This window comes from Anoplopoma fimbria, chromosome 3, assembly GCF_027596085.1.
Source record: "Anoplopoma fimbria isolate UVic2021 breed Golden Eagle Sablefish chromosome 3, Afim_UVic_2022, whole genome shotgun sequence".
In the NCBI taxonomy this organism is placed as follows: Eukaryota; Metazoa; Chordata; class Actinopteri; order Perciformes; family Anoplopomatidae; genus Anoplopoma; species Anoplopoma fimbria.
This window is the reverse complement of record NC_072451.1, coordinates 2,492,830-2,509,638: the sequence shown is the minus strand read 5'-3', so window position 1 is coordinate 2,509,638 and position 16,809 is coordinate 2,492,830. Positions and strand designations below refer to the sequence as shown.

Below are 16,809 nucleotides of genomic sequence, written 5' to 3'. Positions count from 1 at the left end.
TTGGGCACATCAGATTTTGTTGACAGTGAGATGCTGAAAGTAGTCATGAAATATCAAGAACAATGATTCAGTCCAGTCCACTGGGTCTTGATTCACACAAATAAACTAATGAATGTAACGAATCCAACCTCCAAAGCGTTATGAGTCACATCTGACCGCAGACTGTATATAAGAAGTGGACGTCGTCATCCTGACGTCACCCATTGGTTTGTGGACTGATGTTATGAAGCCTTGAGTTTGGCGATTTCGCAACCAATAAACCAATGTTACCATATTTGGAGTGAATTAGAGACATCGTATACGTCTCTGGTGTCGACCTGTCAATCACAGTAGCCCCGCCCTAAAGCATCCCCTGCTTTATGGTCTGTTTGACTCTAAATGGAGCATCATTTACTAAATGAACATCATGCTGTATTGAAGAAGACTTGAAACTAGAGATTGAGACCATAAACTCATGTTTACAATGTTTACTGAGGGAATAAATCAAGAGAGAAGTAGAGTCATTTTCTCATAGACTTCTATACAACCAGAGGAGTCGCCCCCTGGTGGACAGGAGAGAGAATGCAGCTTTAAGACACTTCCGCATCGGCTTCATTCGGCAGAACCGGAGCTCGCCGCCTGATTCTGACTGTTAGCAAAGTAGTGTGATGTGTAACTGAAAACACTTCATGGTAAAATGTAGCTCAGCGTCAGTCTGTGTGTTTAAAATGAGCTCAACGTTGACCAGCAGTGAGCTCCTGAGGGACATTCCTCCAGGTGTCCCGATGCCAAAATGGCTGAAGTGCACTGGAAGTTCAACTCTCTTGGAAATTCCCTGAATGCACAAAAAAACTCACTGACCTGAAATAACGTCTCCACAGTTCTGCCTCGCTACACACTTCACAAACCCTCCTCACAGCAGGGTGAACGAGTTTTTTAATTGCTTAACTTCCTTTATAAATCTACATGTTGTGGCAGCTTCACTTAGTACTTCAGCGGTTTCTGCAGTTCTTTCTGTTTTACAGCAAAGAGAGGGAACACTGTGCCAGATGTGGATTCTGGAAGTATTTTTCAACGTTCAAAGGACATATATGTAATTGAACATAGCAGCTATGTAATTAAACAATTATCGGTTTACATTTTGGCTATGCGGTTTAATTAGTCAACTTTGTTTCCTCATTAATTAAATTAAATTTTGGATTAAAACTAGAATTAGCGCCAACCAGTCAAGCCAAGTTTACATCCATGTCTGTGCCAAATGTCTACTATTAGACATTTGTGTTAATATTCATAATCATCACAGAAACCTTTGACCACAAAAATCGAATCGCATCATCGTTAAGTCCATGTGGACTTTTGCACCAGATTTGAAGAAGTTCCCTCCAGAGATATTGTGACTGACAGATGGACAACCCCAAAAACATAATTCCTCCGGACACGGCCATCAAAGAAGGTTTAATAACTTATGATAAGTATTTTAAAATACGACAAACTGTTAAATAATAAACCAGTGTCTGATTTGGGCCCCTTGACACGTTTTGGTTGTCGATGAGTTGTTTGCAGTTTCACCAAAGAGAAATCTCCGCTCTAAACTTTTCTGATGGTTTCATTGAGGCCCAAAGAGGTAAAAATGTATCTAAACTTTAAAGTCCCCCCAAAAAAGTATAAACTTGAGCATCAGAACTCTGTTTTTCCTTCTTTCCTTTCCCATGAATCATCTCGCAACCCTCTGAGACGGGTGATACCTCTGGATTATAACTTTGAAGATAAAACTACCCAACCGGAAAATTTGTTGCATCTGGGTTAACAATGTAATCTAAAACAATATATCAACCAGAGGACGATATATATTTATTAAACAGGATCAGGAGTGAGTGCGACTTCATAAATCTGACGATAAGAATGTGGGTTTTTTTGTCGTGAATGTGAACAGATTCCAGTAAAATGTTAATTTTATATACATTTTTTCTGTAGATTAAATTGTAGAAACTTTCTGGGTTTTGGATCTGTCCCTGACTGGAGAGCGTCAGAATGAGCTTTGGCTGCGAACAACCCGCTGGGCGCTTACGTAACGTTTAGTCATCAATGTAAACCCAGAGCAAGGCCTCGGAGTGGAGGTCCAAGCTGCCATCTGGTCACTGGCTGGAAAAAATGAATCCACTGCAAACATTCAGCAAAGAACTAGAGGACGAAACGAGGACAGAGAGCCTCTTCGGTTTGGATGCTAAACCCTCACGAAATCTCATTTGTGGTTTTTGGAAATTAAATATGACCATATGGTGTGATTGAAAGCTCCAGGCAGCAGCGAAAGGGATTTTGTTGTGAGACTTTCTAAAGAAGAATGAACTCTCTTTTCTTTTGTTAAGCAACACTCAACATCTAGTTCTTATTCATACCTGGTATACCGTTTCTTTATATACCCACTGAATCAACCCTCTCAAAGTCTCTTTGATTATTTGTGATAATCAGTTATTAATGTTTTCATTTAGTTTCTGCTTTTTATTCATCTCCCTGTTTTAAAATAAATATGAAATAAGTAAATCGATACCAACTAAATAGATGTAAATAAGTAAATGAATGAATGAATAAGTGACCCACCATTTCTGCCGAACACAGTCTTGAGGACTCGAGGACAGGGGATGGTGACGGTCTCTCCGATCTCAGTTTGCTCCCAGCATGCAATGCTGTCCCACGTTCCTTTGCATGCCGGCTCTGTCGAAAAAATGGAAAAACAGCTTCATGTGAAAGTTTTCATACACAAACATGAAGTAAAGAGACCTTCAGGTTCATGATCGATCACGTCTCGAGTTGAAATCAATGGCGTGTCGATGCAACTTAAACACAGTTTTACGGGTTTTCAATGTGTTGCTGGTCAAAACAAACACGCCATTTTGGGTGTCGATTACTTATCTTTCCAAGTGTGCTCTTTGTTTTACTGAACATCGAACATGAAGCTGCTGGCTGAGGAGAAATACTCTGCATTTCTACATTTTATTGTATACAGACGTCGTGCAGGTGCTTGCACATTTAAATACAAACAGGAAGCTGATCTTGGATTGCAACGGGTTCGTATATTTGCGTAAAATGTTATATTGCTTAATTAATGTAATTTGCAAATAAGTTGCATGTAAAGGACATTTCTGGGAGACTTCTAGGGTTGATTGTGTATTGAGAGAAATCACCAAATATTACAGCACAAATTCAGATGCTATTCACATCTGTTCAAACCCATATAATGTATTTGAATTCAGTGTCATCCCTCTGAGAGACCTGGACAAAACTGCTGGATAACATATTTGGAAACACAAACAGCTCTTTACAAAGACGATGTCGTATTTGAAACGATTACACTCCTCATTAAGCATTTTGGATTTGGTTCTTCCTTTCCTCAAATGGCAGAGGAGACATTCATATGTGGAGGATTTAGACGCTATCCGTGCAGAATAAAAGGGATGAGTGGCCCAGAATGAATACAAAACCCTCACCCGTCTCCCAAAATAGATCATGCAGCTCTTAATGGGTGCAAAAGTGCTGATGGCAAACTGAACAGTCAACAAGGATTTTTTAGCGATAGATGATTGGAGACAGTGCGGTTGGTGAAACGTAGCGCTCGTCTCCAACATCCCGGCTAAAAGAAACACAGCCAGCCAGCCGACTGTGAAGGAGGAAGAGCTGCTACAAAAAGAAACCTTTTAGTGTCGGGAAGCCACAGCGTTTATAATTTTTTATTCATATCTTGTATAAATGGACAGAAATATGTTTTCCAGGATTAAGAACAGTGTTCGAAATACTTGATTGACCCTTCAGACCCTCTGAAAGCCTCAATTGCAATAAAAAAGCCATAAGACAATTATTCGTCACTAAATTGTCCCTAAAAAGTATCTTAAAAGCTTGCTAATGCCCAGCAGTGTTCATTATTGTTTCTGCACCTGAATGGACCACTTTTGGACCAAAAAAGAGCACTCCTCTCTTCTTGTTTTCAAGGATTGCAACTAGAAGAAGCAGAGCCAAGGTGTGTGTGTGTGTGTGTGTGTGTGTGTGTGTGTGTGTGTGTGTGTGTGTGTGTGTGTGTGTGTGTGTGTGTGTGTGTGTGTTGTGTGTGAGAGGCCTTATTGTTAACGATATAAGCCTTAGTAATCGATTAAGAACCATGGTCTGAGGCTTTACATCGAGAAACGATTGGTTGGGTTTAGGCAACAAAACTACTTGGTTAAGGTCAGAAAAAACATCATGGTTTGAGTTGAAATACTAACTTAACAATATAACAACGATAACAACGTAACCAGCATAAATATATAACTTTCTTATGTAACGTTATATAACAGGCGTCAAGTCGTTGTTGACTTTCAGTGGTCTCCTGGGTGAAAGTCCTGTGTTTGTTTGACCGGTCGACCACCACTCCCGCCCTTAAAGGACTTTCTTGCTCTTTATACTCGCTATTATACCACATCTCTTTCAACAACGATAGCTCTATATACTTTGTACTGTAACTCTCTCTGCCTAAATGCAAAACGTTCGTCCAGATTCAACGTACCTGCGGTTTGAAGGAAGTCACACTGGTCTGAAAAATGCCATTTATTATTTTTCTTGTTCCTCCCTCCTTACTAACTTTCCTCTTCTTTACATTTGATTCCTTTCCTTTCTTTCTTTATGCCCTTCCTTCTGTCCTTCTCCCTTTATTGTTCCTCCCTCCTCGCTACCTTACTTTCCTCATTCCCTTCTATTCATCCCTGTCCTTTCCTTTCTTCCTCCCTTCCTTCTTTTTCTACTTTACTTCCTTTTTTCTTTATTCGTGCATCATTTCCTTCATTACTTGTTTGTATTATGGCCTCTTTTCCGTCTTTCTTCTTTTGTATCTCAATGTCAAGAATGTCAGAGGCTGAGGACACAAGCTGTCTGGCTGAAATTGCTCTGACCTTAGACCTTCCTAAAAATCTCTCCTATTGTGTTTCTAGTGTGAGAACTGAAGCTTATTCTTGTCCTGACCTTTCTGTAATTGGCCCGAACCAACACTGAGGTGTGGAAGTGCGGCTCTGAGAATAGAGATGAAGGAAAGAACGTTGATTTGAAAAAGTGGACGCGCAAAAGAAAAGAGAGGAAACAACTCTGAGAGGGCAAGAGAGGACAGAAACAGACGGAGAGGGGGCGGATATCTCTGGGGTAAAACATCCAAACTCATCAGTGTACCCGCTAAGTGAGTCAACCCTTTTCTCTGTTTCGCTTTCACAGAAACACATCAGAGACAACCAAAGGCACAACAGCAGCCCACATCTGGAGGGAAATCCTCCTCCTCTGGTTTATGGTTTCTCTTTTTCTTTATTCGGCACAAAGTGACGGCTGGCTGAGCGCTCTGCCCTTTTTCCAGAACCTTCCTGCTTTGAGTTAAACAAACAGACTCTCTTTTAAAGGTGCTGCATGACAGAATCACCATCACCTCTCTTTAAACGCCGACTCTTTTACTTCAACGCATCAAATGTGACATCGTCAAAATAGCATTTAACCTTATTACAATTTTTGTTAGAAGGATGTTATAATAAAAATGTAAAAGACTCACATGGGCATTTTGGCATCGTGAAATTGGACACAAATAAAAAAAATAGTTGGTAGCTTGCTCTCAAACTCGAATTCTTTGTTTGTGGAAACTTACTTGGCAATAAACTTTTTTCTGATTCTGATTCCGAGCCGTTCTTGAGCTTTCAAAGATCAAGAGTTAACATTAAAACTCCACCTTAGTCCTGACTAACCTCAAAACACTTTAAACAACTTATTTTCAGTTTTTAAGATGGTGTGAAGCCAATGGTATCATATGAATCTGTTGATACCAAACATGTCATACCATCTTACTGGGAAAAGGGGTTAAATATCACTCAACATTTAAACATCTTCATCACGATAGCAGCGACACCTCCATGTCAAATGACTGCTTTTGTAAAAACGTTTAATAGAAAAAAAAAACTAACTTTTCATACCAGACTTTTTGTGTGCATGGCGTCATTAAATATTAGTGAGATTTTTGGGAAATATGCTTATTTGCTTTCTTTCTTAGAGTGAAACGAGAAGTTCCATATCAATCGGATGTCTGTGTTCAGTATAGAGTTTGAATATAGTTTAATAAATCACAAGCTGTATCTTTTTTTATCATATAAGAAACAAAAAAAAACTTATCCTCACTAATATCTTCCCTCTTTAACACCGAGTCGGCTTCAGCCTCTTAAACACAGAAATGTCTGCAGCTTAGCGTGTCGTCTTTTTCTCTTCAGTTTAAAAATTGTTTATACATAATTGCTTATATTTCATCTTCTTTGCACTGGAAGCACTGCAGCTTTGCGTGCACATCTTTTTCAGTAAAGCTCCGCTCTGAAACATTAAAATATGAATTTTTAAAGACCAAAATAAAAAACATTGAGGGCTGAGGCCGCTGTCTGCGACCATATCTGTCTGCATGTGCAAATAAGAAGTGTTTCTTTCCGTGCTTGGACCCAATAGGCTGTGTAATATATCAGCTTATAGTAACACACACAAATACCGACATGCCGTATTTTCTTATTTCTAAAGTGTCACATAATTTACTGAGCAGTTTGTCTCTGATCCAGAGTTAAAACTCCAACAGAATGACTATAAATCAGTGAAATAATACGGTGAGAGATCCAGTTGGAGCTCCACAAAGTTCTGTCTCTGCTTCTGGTGGAGTTGTAGTTTAGTCTAACTGTAGTTTAGTGAGTGATTGTGACCTTTATGGCCGCCGGCAGCTTCCTCCTCCTTCAGCCTCCTCGCACACTCCGCCTGGTCTCTCTCCACCTCCAACATGAAGTTACAGGTGGGATGTCGCCCGTCAACCTGTGGAGGAAGAAGCAAAAAGTATATCCAGTATAGTGACAATATTAAAGATATGATTATCTCCTGAAAGACACGTTATTGGCAGATCATGTGGAAGTATTTTCTCTCCATTTCAATCGGTTAAAGAACTCATACAGCCTTAAAGATGAGGAAAAACATATATATGAATTTTTTTCAAATATAGTTATTGTTAATATTAATATCAACAAACTGGATCGTTCTGGATTAAATACCCAGATTTCTCCCCAAAATCCTGCAAAACCACCTGCAGGACTGCGTGTTTGGGTGTTGATAGGTGTTTTTATTACATTACTGTCTAAGACTACCATGTGTACTGAAACAAAATGCTTTTATTAAAGTTCATTAATGCTACCATGCTGTTTAAAGGCTGAAATCTAAGATTTTTGCTGAAGCCTAGAGAAAATTCTGCACGTTTAATGAATCTATACAGGCGGAACAACAAGTTTATTAATCAGACATTGTCCCCTGATCAATGAAGAAATGCAACGAAACAACAAACAGCAATACTCAAACCACCGGAACAATATGCCAGAACATCTGCAATCAACAAAGTATATGAAAATGTTTTATTCCTTAATGTGTTTGTCGATATTTTGTATGTATAAGTGTTAAAGGTTAACGACTGTAGAGAAGCATTTCAAGCTGATACACAGGAAGGGAAATCAAGGTTATGATTGACAGATTAATACACGGTCGAGATAAGCTGCTTAAACCAACCAGCCAACGCTCCCTTTTCTCTGTGTGTGTGTGTGTGTGTGTGTGTGTGTGTGTGTGTGTGTGTGTGTGTGTGTGTGTGTGTGTGTGTGTGTGTGTGTGTGTGTGTGTGTGTGTGTGTGTGTGCATGTTGTTTAAAACCTGGAGAAGCAGATGAACTAATAAATAAATCCTGCAGAGGATGCACAGAGATTCTGAAAAAACAATACCGGACGAACAGCAAACCGTCCTCCACATATTTGAATATTACCATCAGCATATTTCTGTGTGTGTGTGTGTGTGTGTGTGTGTGTGTGTGTGTGTGTGTGTGTGTGTGTGTGTGTGTGTGTGTGTGTGTGTGTGTTTGTTACAATGATTTTGCATGAGTTGAATGCGTCACAATGTAACTCAACACTGAGAAAAATGTCAGAAATGATTGAAAAATATGTGACAAATGTTTCAAAAATATGTAAAAGATTTTTAAAAATGTGACAAATGACAGAAAATGTGTGAAAATGTGACAAATGTCCGAATTGTTTTTTTTTAAATGTGACAAATATCCCAAAATGATGTGGAAAATGTGACAAATAAGTGAAAATAGCAAAACATACGTAAAAAAATCTGTGAAAAATGTGACAGGTGTCAGAAAAAACATGTAAAACTTGGATAAATATGTGAAAATAGTGACGCATTTCCAAAAATATGATTGGTGCATCCAAACCCCCAAAAATCCTTAATCCTGAATGTGAGGAACTTGGTCAGATTTCCTGTCAAATGAAATAAACTGATCTGAATGCAGCTCACACTGAATCTGACTGTTTTAATATCAAACAGCAGAACGTTGTGAAATTCACCAGGCAAGATGACTAAAAACCAAAAACAAGGAAACAGAATATAAACATTACAAATACATAGACAGGTCATGTTAAACAATTTATATAGTTTATATCAGTGTCTGTGGTTTAGATCTACTGTTACTTGTGATGTCCAAAGTTTGTCCAAAAAGACTTACTGCCAGATGTGTGGAGGTGAGAAAGAAGTCTGCAAGTTAAAGTGGAATGAAAATGGACTCTTAATACACGATACAAATGTAATATATATGTTTCATCCTCTTCTTCTTCTGCAGGGGCACATTATATTTGCCACCTCTTCGTAGACATTTTTACGTGGCCGTGTCGTCTCTTTGTGTCTCTTTTTGGTTGTTTCGCATTTCTTTGTAGACGTTTTGCATCTCTTTGTGATGAATTCTGTCTCTTTTGGTTTTTTTTGCGTGTCCTTGTGTTTGTTTCGCATCTGTTTTTGGTCCATTTGGATATTTTGCGTCTCTTTGTGATGAATTCAGTCTCTTTTTGGTACTTTCGCGTCTGTTTTTGGTCAATTTGTGTCTCTTTTTGGTCATTTTGTGTCTCTAATCGGACGTTTTGAATCTCTTTGTGACTAAATCCTGTCTCTTTAAGGTCATTTTGTGTGTCTTTGTGGTGGTTTTGCATCTCTTTGGGACTCAAAAAGCCTGATAATCTAGTAGCTGAACTCCATTGTTGTTGGGAAGTCCCAAAGAGACTAAGAACGTCCACATCCCTACAACAACAATGGAGCACAGAGGATTGCACTACGACATTATCAATGCATATTTGCATTATACATTTGGATGGGAACTTGACTTATAATGGCAGGTATCTAAATAGTTTTAAAAGAAGAATTCCTTTGTTAAAAACATTTTATAATAACTTGCAACCGGAATTAATTCATCAAAGTAAAAAATGACAACAGAAATGTCTAATGGACTGCTGAGGTTTGTTTAGTGCATCGGAACACCGGCTTTGTTGCATGTTGAATTTATCGATGGGTTGAAGTTTGTGTCAAGAACCTTTTTGCTATTTCTTGTTCTGCACTTCCCCAAAGGTCACCTGTCAATCAACCAGTGGAGGCAGTGCTGTAAAGAGGTCCGAGTTAAGCTTCTCAGTTATGGCGTCTCTTTCTGCTCACACTCAGATCTTCTTCTATTTACTACCAGAAACGGCATCGCTTCCTGTTCATCGGAGCAATTTTTTCCTGACAGCGGTTTTTTTTTCAGCTTGTTGGAAAAACAACTTGGATGCACAGCAGGATGAGTCACTGGTGTTTTACAGCAGCCAGCAAAACTGACATTTTATTTACATGTGAATGTGGATGAAGATTTATGTGACAGCTGGATGAAAACACTGCTTCTCTCTCTCTCTTACACACACACACACACACACACACACACACACACACACACACACACACACACACACACACACACACACACACACACACACACACACACACACACACACACACAGAGAGAATCACTCTGTGTCCGACGCTGCTTTTAGTGGCTTCTAGCAGCTCAAATTTCTTTTCCATTCCACTCATCTCATGTCTTTTTTGACTCAGAGCTTTGGTGTTTTGAAGTCAAAGACTGTCTTTTGGAAGGCTTGAGTTCAGCAATTTGGCCGTCGCCATCTTGGTTTTCAACCTGCCAATCACAGTAGCCCCGCCCCAAAGCATCCCCTGCTTTATGGTCTGTTTGACTCTAAATGGAGCATCATTTACTAAATGAACATCATGCTGTATTGAAGAAGACTTGAAACTAGAGATTGAGACCATAAACTCATGTTTACAATGTTTACTGAGGGAATAAATCAAGAGAGAAGTAGAGTCATTTTCTCATAGACTTCTATACAACCAGAGGAGTCGCCCCCTGCTGGACAGTAGAGAGAATGCAACTTCTAAGACACTTCTGCATCGGCTTTACATTCATATTGTGAGAAAGACACCTACTTTTATATCAGCAGGTTTTTGCGTACGTGCAAAATATTGCCGACCTCAAGAAGGTGGTTGACGTAGCTGTAGCTCATGACTGTTAACACTTATTTAGATTCAGAAGACTAAAATAATTAAGACGGTCCGTTTTGAGCATCTTGGAAGTCTCATCAAAGTCTTAACAAAAACCCAACACACAGACACGTTGTGCATCGTCACCATTTAGGCTCTTTATAAATGAATAAATAATTAACATATTTATCCATAAAAATCTGTCATGAGTTCACGTCTGATCTTCAGTAATGCTAATGAATCCATCTTATCTGCCTCTTTGCTCGTGTGTGTTTCCCCCGGGAAGGCTTCGCTCAGCAGTGATGCGCACCAGTGGCTGCTGGACTCCGTCACTATGAGCTCTAGGGGATGATCGCATTGCCCCGCTTTGATCACTGCTCACTGGATTAGATATTACCGCAGAGGCTGGCTGGGGAAACAAGCAGGTCTGGGCGATTGGCCTGCCAAGCCTTCTGGTTCCCATCTAACAGATGATCTTTTAGTGTGAGATCTGCAGTCCAGACAAAAACAAAAGCAGGAGAAGCAGCAGCAGACACTCACCAGATACCGGCTGTATTCCAGAGATGTTTGAAGCTGTAAATCCAAACTTCCCACTTGTAAAACTATAATCCTTTTATCCTGCTGGTACCTGATTTAAATCACTATTTAAAACCCATTTTTACTGATTTGCTTTTACGTGATGTCGTCTTTTTACTGTTTTCAAGGCTTTATTTCATTATTGTTATTTTTATGTTATTTATTTATTGTACTTAATTGGTTCTTTGATTATTTTTATTGTTTCGTCTAACGTACTGTTTTATAAAGGTTTAAATCATAGACCGTATTTAAGTAGTGGACGTAGGCATCATGACATCACCCTCAGCTTTGAGTTTTGTTGGATTACGCTGTATCCATGTTGATTTTTATTGCATCCAATGAACGGAAGTTTCCATATTTGGAATGTGGATAAGTGACGTAAAGACACCATATACGTCACCTGTGAGATCTGTCAATCAGTGTGTAGCCCCGCCCCTAAAGCACACCCTGCTTTATGGTCTGTTTGACTCTAAATGGAGCATCATTTACTAAATGAACATCATGCTGTATTGAAGAAGACTTGAAACTAGAGATTGAGACCATAAACTCATGTTTACAATGTTTACTGAGGGAATAAATCAAGAGAGAAGTAGAGTCATTTTCTCATAGACTTCTATACAACCAGAGGAGTCGCCCCCTGGTGGACACTAGAGAGAATGCAGCTTCAAATAAAAGTGGCGGCTCCTGAAGAGATTAAATGCTGCAGAAGCATCCGTTATATCAGAAATGGAGAGAATTTCTTCAAATCAGAAATTGGCACTGAATTTATTAAAAGTATTAAAAGATTGTTATTAAAAGTGCCTGCCCTTTTCCAAACAGCTTTCAACAGTCATCTGCTGAAGAAAACTATACAATACTATATTTTTGGAATTTTTCATTTTCACCATTTCCAGTGCAGCATTACAGAACAACAAGAGGCGCTTACATCAACCAACAGAAACTAGATACCAACTGGGGAACAAAATATGAAATGATTTCACGCTCTGCCTCATCACTGAAACATTTTTGCTGCACAGTGGGTGATGAAGACGTCATGGAGGATGGGAACGAGGAAGACGAGCGATGACAGCAAAGACTCGTGAGTCAAGATTCAAGCCTGGAGAAAATCATTTAACACTGACATCTGTCAGCCATCGTGTTTGACCTCCAACAAATGAAATGATTTCAGTGAGAGTTTCTGCGTCTGTAGGATTCCAAATATAATATTTTGCCAAGATATATTAGTTTAACACCATCTGGTCTCTATTGCAGTCAGAAAAAAAGGATCATTCAGAAAAACAAATAACAAGAGGAAGGGGAGAGCGATAATATTCATGTATTTCCTGGTAATAATCTTGTTCTGACAGCTCTCTTGTTGCCTTGATTTATCTTTTATATTTTGGAAGCTGAGTTTTGGGAGTTAACAGGCAGATCGGTTCAGCGTCAGCTTTCATTGACTCTTAAAGGAAAACCAACTATCACCTCTGATCATGAAATCACAGATACAAGGGGACAAAATGAGTTTTGTTTCCAGAGAAGCTCTTTAAAGTTGTGATTCTTATTATTTTTATTAAAGCAAACCCAGTTTTTGACACTATTTGGGTCATCCTTTCCTTCTGATTTAGACCTCAAAGCTTCAGTGCCTTGCTCCAAAGACTTCTACTGGTCCTTTGGTTCTCAAGCATGCTGTTCCCACTTTCATGCCACATTTGCTCCAAATCTAAGTCATGTAAATAAAAATGAGACTCTGTAAGGATCCAGAGAATTACGTCTGTCGACCTCAAGAGTCGGTTCTGAGGCGCTGCTCCACCATCTGCTCGAGGGGTTTCCACAAACACTGAGGGGTTTCAGTCCTCGTGGTTCATCAGAGCAGAGCTAAGACACTCAACATGAATAAATAAACCAATGGGGGTGTTTTAAAAGCCAAATTCTGAATATGATGGAATATTTCTTTATCAGAATCACAGGTTGGTTTATTGTCAAGTAGGTTTTCACATACAGGGTTTGGTTTTTTTGGTGCATAAAGTTCATAATAAACAGAGTAAGAGAAAATAAAAAAAATGTGTACGATATATAACAGCTAGCACAATTGTTAGCTTCTCAACGAACTGCAAACAAGAGTCACAAAAAAACTTTAGACAACGGAGGATGACTCATTTAGAGAGTACATAAAAAGATGGCGGCTGAAACGTCAAGACAGCATTCTGTTGCTACTAGCAACGGATGTTCTAGTGAAACCAGCCGCTGCTGCTAGAACGATGGAGATTTCAGTGTAAACAGATAAAAATGTGCATTAAACGTGACCTTTGACTTTGAACACATTTAAATACATTTTCAAACAAATTTTCAAGCTCCAAAATGTGGATTAATCCGCCGCTTAAAGTAGTCCCGAGTAAAAGCTCTTTTTGTTTGATTATAAACTACGGGGATGAGCTGTTTTAAAAAATACTGAGCCATCTTTTGAAAAACTGAAACTAAATATCTGTTCGATGATTTTGTCACTTTTGTCTACAATTATTGGGCTCGAGGCTTCGACTAAAACATAATTGATTTTTCGTCTTTTTATGTCCTATTTTGAGAAAAAAACTAGTGTTTTCGCTCAATGAGCTGTTACAGTCCCATTTATGTCAATTTAGCTGATGCTTTTATTTATGTAAGTGAGTTAAAGTGGAATAAACCTTCATTCAAACCAGATTATGAAACAACTAGGAGACACCGACACCAAAGAGACCTGTTCATATTTCTAGTGCCTCTATTATATTCGGTCTTCTCATTGTGTTAACGTTCGTGCTCACGGCACAAAAGCAACTGTTGGTGAGAAACATGCACATGAGGAATCGCAGCGCTGTGCTTAATCATAATGAGTTATGCCTCGCTGCTTTCTGTGGCCTAAATACAAAAAGACAGCAGACAGCTTTTTCTTTTGAAAAGATATTACCGCTACACCCGCAAACATGAAAATATGAACAGTACGGGCCACTTAAAAAGGTTCACTGACCAAATGGATGACCTTTTGGAGACCACATGACACATGACAATAAAAACACTGTGCAATAATAGTTAAAATAGTTTTTTTTCTGTCTGTAAATATTATATTCAGTTGTTGTGTTTTTCTACTGTTTTTGTTGCTTATTTATAATACTTTTTTTTTATTTTATTTTTTTTTATCTTGTCTTTCTTTGCTATGTCTCTTGTGTGCACTATCCTCTTTGCTGCTGTAAGCCTGCAAATTTCCCCGCTTTTTTTTAATAAATTGCGGGACTAATAAAGGATTATCTTATCTTATCTTATCTTTTTCTGGATATTTGAAATACTCAAAATATTGTTATATTCTCTCTTAAAATGTTCAGATGTGGAATAAAGAAGCGTACAGTGCATCACTTTTATTAATTTATTCGGACTGAAGCTTTTGTCAAAGCAGGTTTATTTTAACTGAGTTTTATTTAGTTCATTTTCATTGAACTATAAATAACTCAATAATAAAAGTAGTTGTATAAAATATAATAAAATATAAAATGTAGAACCTTTCAAAATGAACTTCAAACGTAGGTTTACTTAGTTTTTTTTAGGTTTACTTGGTGAGTTTTAGGCCACGGAAGAACTTTGATGGGTTTAGGAAAAGATCGTTGTTTGGGTTAAAATGAGTGGTTTATGATCCGTTGCACCACTAGTTAAATGAAGGATTCTGTGCAGATTTATCCGAAAACAAATGAAAGGAATTATACATGCAGCACCACACTGAGACTGTTTACATCTTTTTTTTTTTAATAAATTGGCATTGAGGGATTTTCCTAGAATGGAAACATGTGAGGTTGTTTCGGTTTCTTTTTTCATCTTCAGTCTTTAACTTCAACGGGCTTTGATGTCTTCATGCAAAGGGTTTTGGGGTGTTTTAAGAGCTTGATGTGGTACTGCAAAGAGGAGTTTCTGTTCTGTACAACTACTTCATAGTCAACACACACACGTTTATACAGAAATGACAGCAATCTTACAACTAAGCCAAACGAAACACCAAACAAAGTCTGTAGAAGTGGGAGAGGTGCTTTCAGTAGGGCAGCAATTTGTTATTATGCTTAATTGATTGAATATGCTCTTCTTAAAATCCAAATCCAATGATACGTTTCTTTTTTCTTTTCTACCTGTGATGCATGCAATGAAAGCACCTAATTGTTAACATCTGAATACCGACAGACACTGACATGTGCAGAGGAGGAAATCTAAGTTTTTAAATAACTACCAGGAAGTTCTTACGCAATCGATCTATAATTTTGTAAAACTGATATTTTTAGGGAAACCCTGAATGCCTTTTTTGAAAGGAAAACTGTTATTTTTTTCTCTCTTTGCAGGTTGTATTGGATAAAACTCTGTCGTTGTGTCTTTGTGTGCAGACTTCAAGGATTTTTCTTTAAATTTAAATGAAAACTGCTAAAATTGTGCACAAAATAACCAAATAAATGACAGCAACAGCCCATAAAACTAAATGTGCTCATATGTAAGCCTCAAAACACACGAATAACTAAATAGAATTTAGCCTTTGTCAACATAAAATGAAAGACCTGTTCGATTGAATCATTGTCTGTCGGTCTCCACGGCTGTGTTTCAGTACCTTGGTCAGCGCCGAAACGCCACACACACACACACACACACACACACACACACACACACACACACACACACACACACACACACACACACACACACACACACACACACACACACACACACACACACACACACACACACACACACACACACACACACACAAACACACACAAACACACACACCCTTTCCACACAACAACCAGCACCATCCGTCTGAGAATAACTCATAATAATTCATGTTCGGGCATAATGAAGAATGTGGGATTAATATTCCGTAATCCATGTGCTATTTAAGATATTTGGGGGTTATGCCTAGCCTATATAAATAACAGAAAAAAGATGCATTTGAATACTTATTTGTATGTTGGTTACCATGGCAACGGTCGTACTTCGTTATTTGAATTGATTTACTTTTTACTTGTTGTTAAATGTTGCCTCCGTCCATCCTGGGAGAGAGATTCCTCCTCAGCTGCTTTCAATATTTCACTCGTAAAAGTTTTTTTTCTGTTTGCAAATCAAGACACAAAGGACAGATTGTAAAGCCCCTTATGGAACATTTGTGATATTGACTTGACGTGACCCACTGCCTTTTAATTCACATTTAATAAGCTTAATTTAGTCCTGTTTTGCTTCTGTGTGGTGCAGCTCATGAATGACATGCATGGTGTTGATTCTCCGGCAGAAATGGGACACTGGACTAGTTTTCTTCATGAAATCACACAAACGGCAAATCGAGGTGCTCTGAACTCTCATTAAGTTACACAAATGTTAAAGTTTCGTTGTTTGAAAAGCTCATAATTCAAAGAGCGATAATCAACCCTTTGTGCTGTGGAATACTCCCCTCTCAATAGTCTGTTGTACTGTTTATTTAGCAGCTCTTAAAAGTTTTCTAGTAGTATGTCATTGTACTTTAAATTGCCAACGTTGCATCACCATAAAGCGTTAAGTATTATGTCTACATATTGCATTTACACTGCATTTCCTTACTTTTAGTGAATCTCTGCAGTGAATCAACACTTTAAAAGCACACAAATGATGAGGGGGAAGGATTTATTTTCTTCTCTTCTGAATGAAAACACATTTTTAGCAGACGTGTATATCCGTTACTTTCTGTTCTCAGGTTAAATCCACACAGATGACCTGGAGTCAGAGCGTTTTCAACACTAACCCAGCTGTTTCTGCCTCACACCCGTTCCCAATAACTGAGTTAGAGTTTTAAATCCACTGCAGCCCGTGTTCAGACAGATGAGCTTAATATACCTC

The 16,809-nt window shown here is 38.4% G+C and overlaps 1 protein-coding gene across 1 annotated transcript in view; it reads right to left on the bottom strand.

Annotated features, from left to right (window-relative positions):
* Positions 1-16,809, bottom strand: part of LOC129116521 (vasoactive intestinal polypeptide receptor 2-like) — a 46,066-nt gene that overhangs the window by 15,553 nt on the left and 13,704 nt on the right. Inside the window, exons 2-4 of the mRNA XM_054627375.1 lie at positions 10,930-11,017; positions 6,711-6,816; positions 2,578-2,691 (exon numbers count right to left, since the gene is read on the bottom strand). Coding sequence (XP_054483350.1) covers positions 2,578-2,691; positions 6,711-6,816; positions 10,930-11,017 — 308 coding nt within the window. The remainder of the gene's footprint in view (positions 1-2,577; positions 2,692-6,710; positions 6,817-10,929; positions 11,018-16,809) is intronic.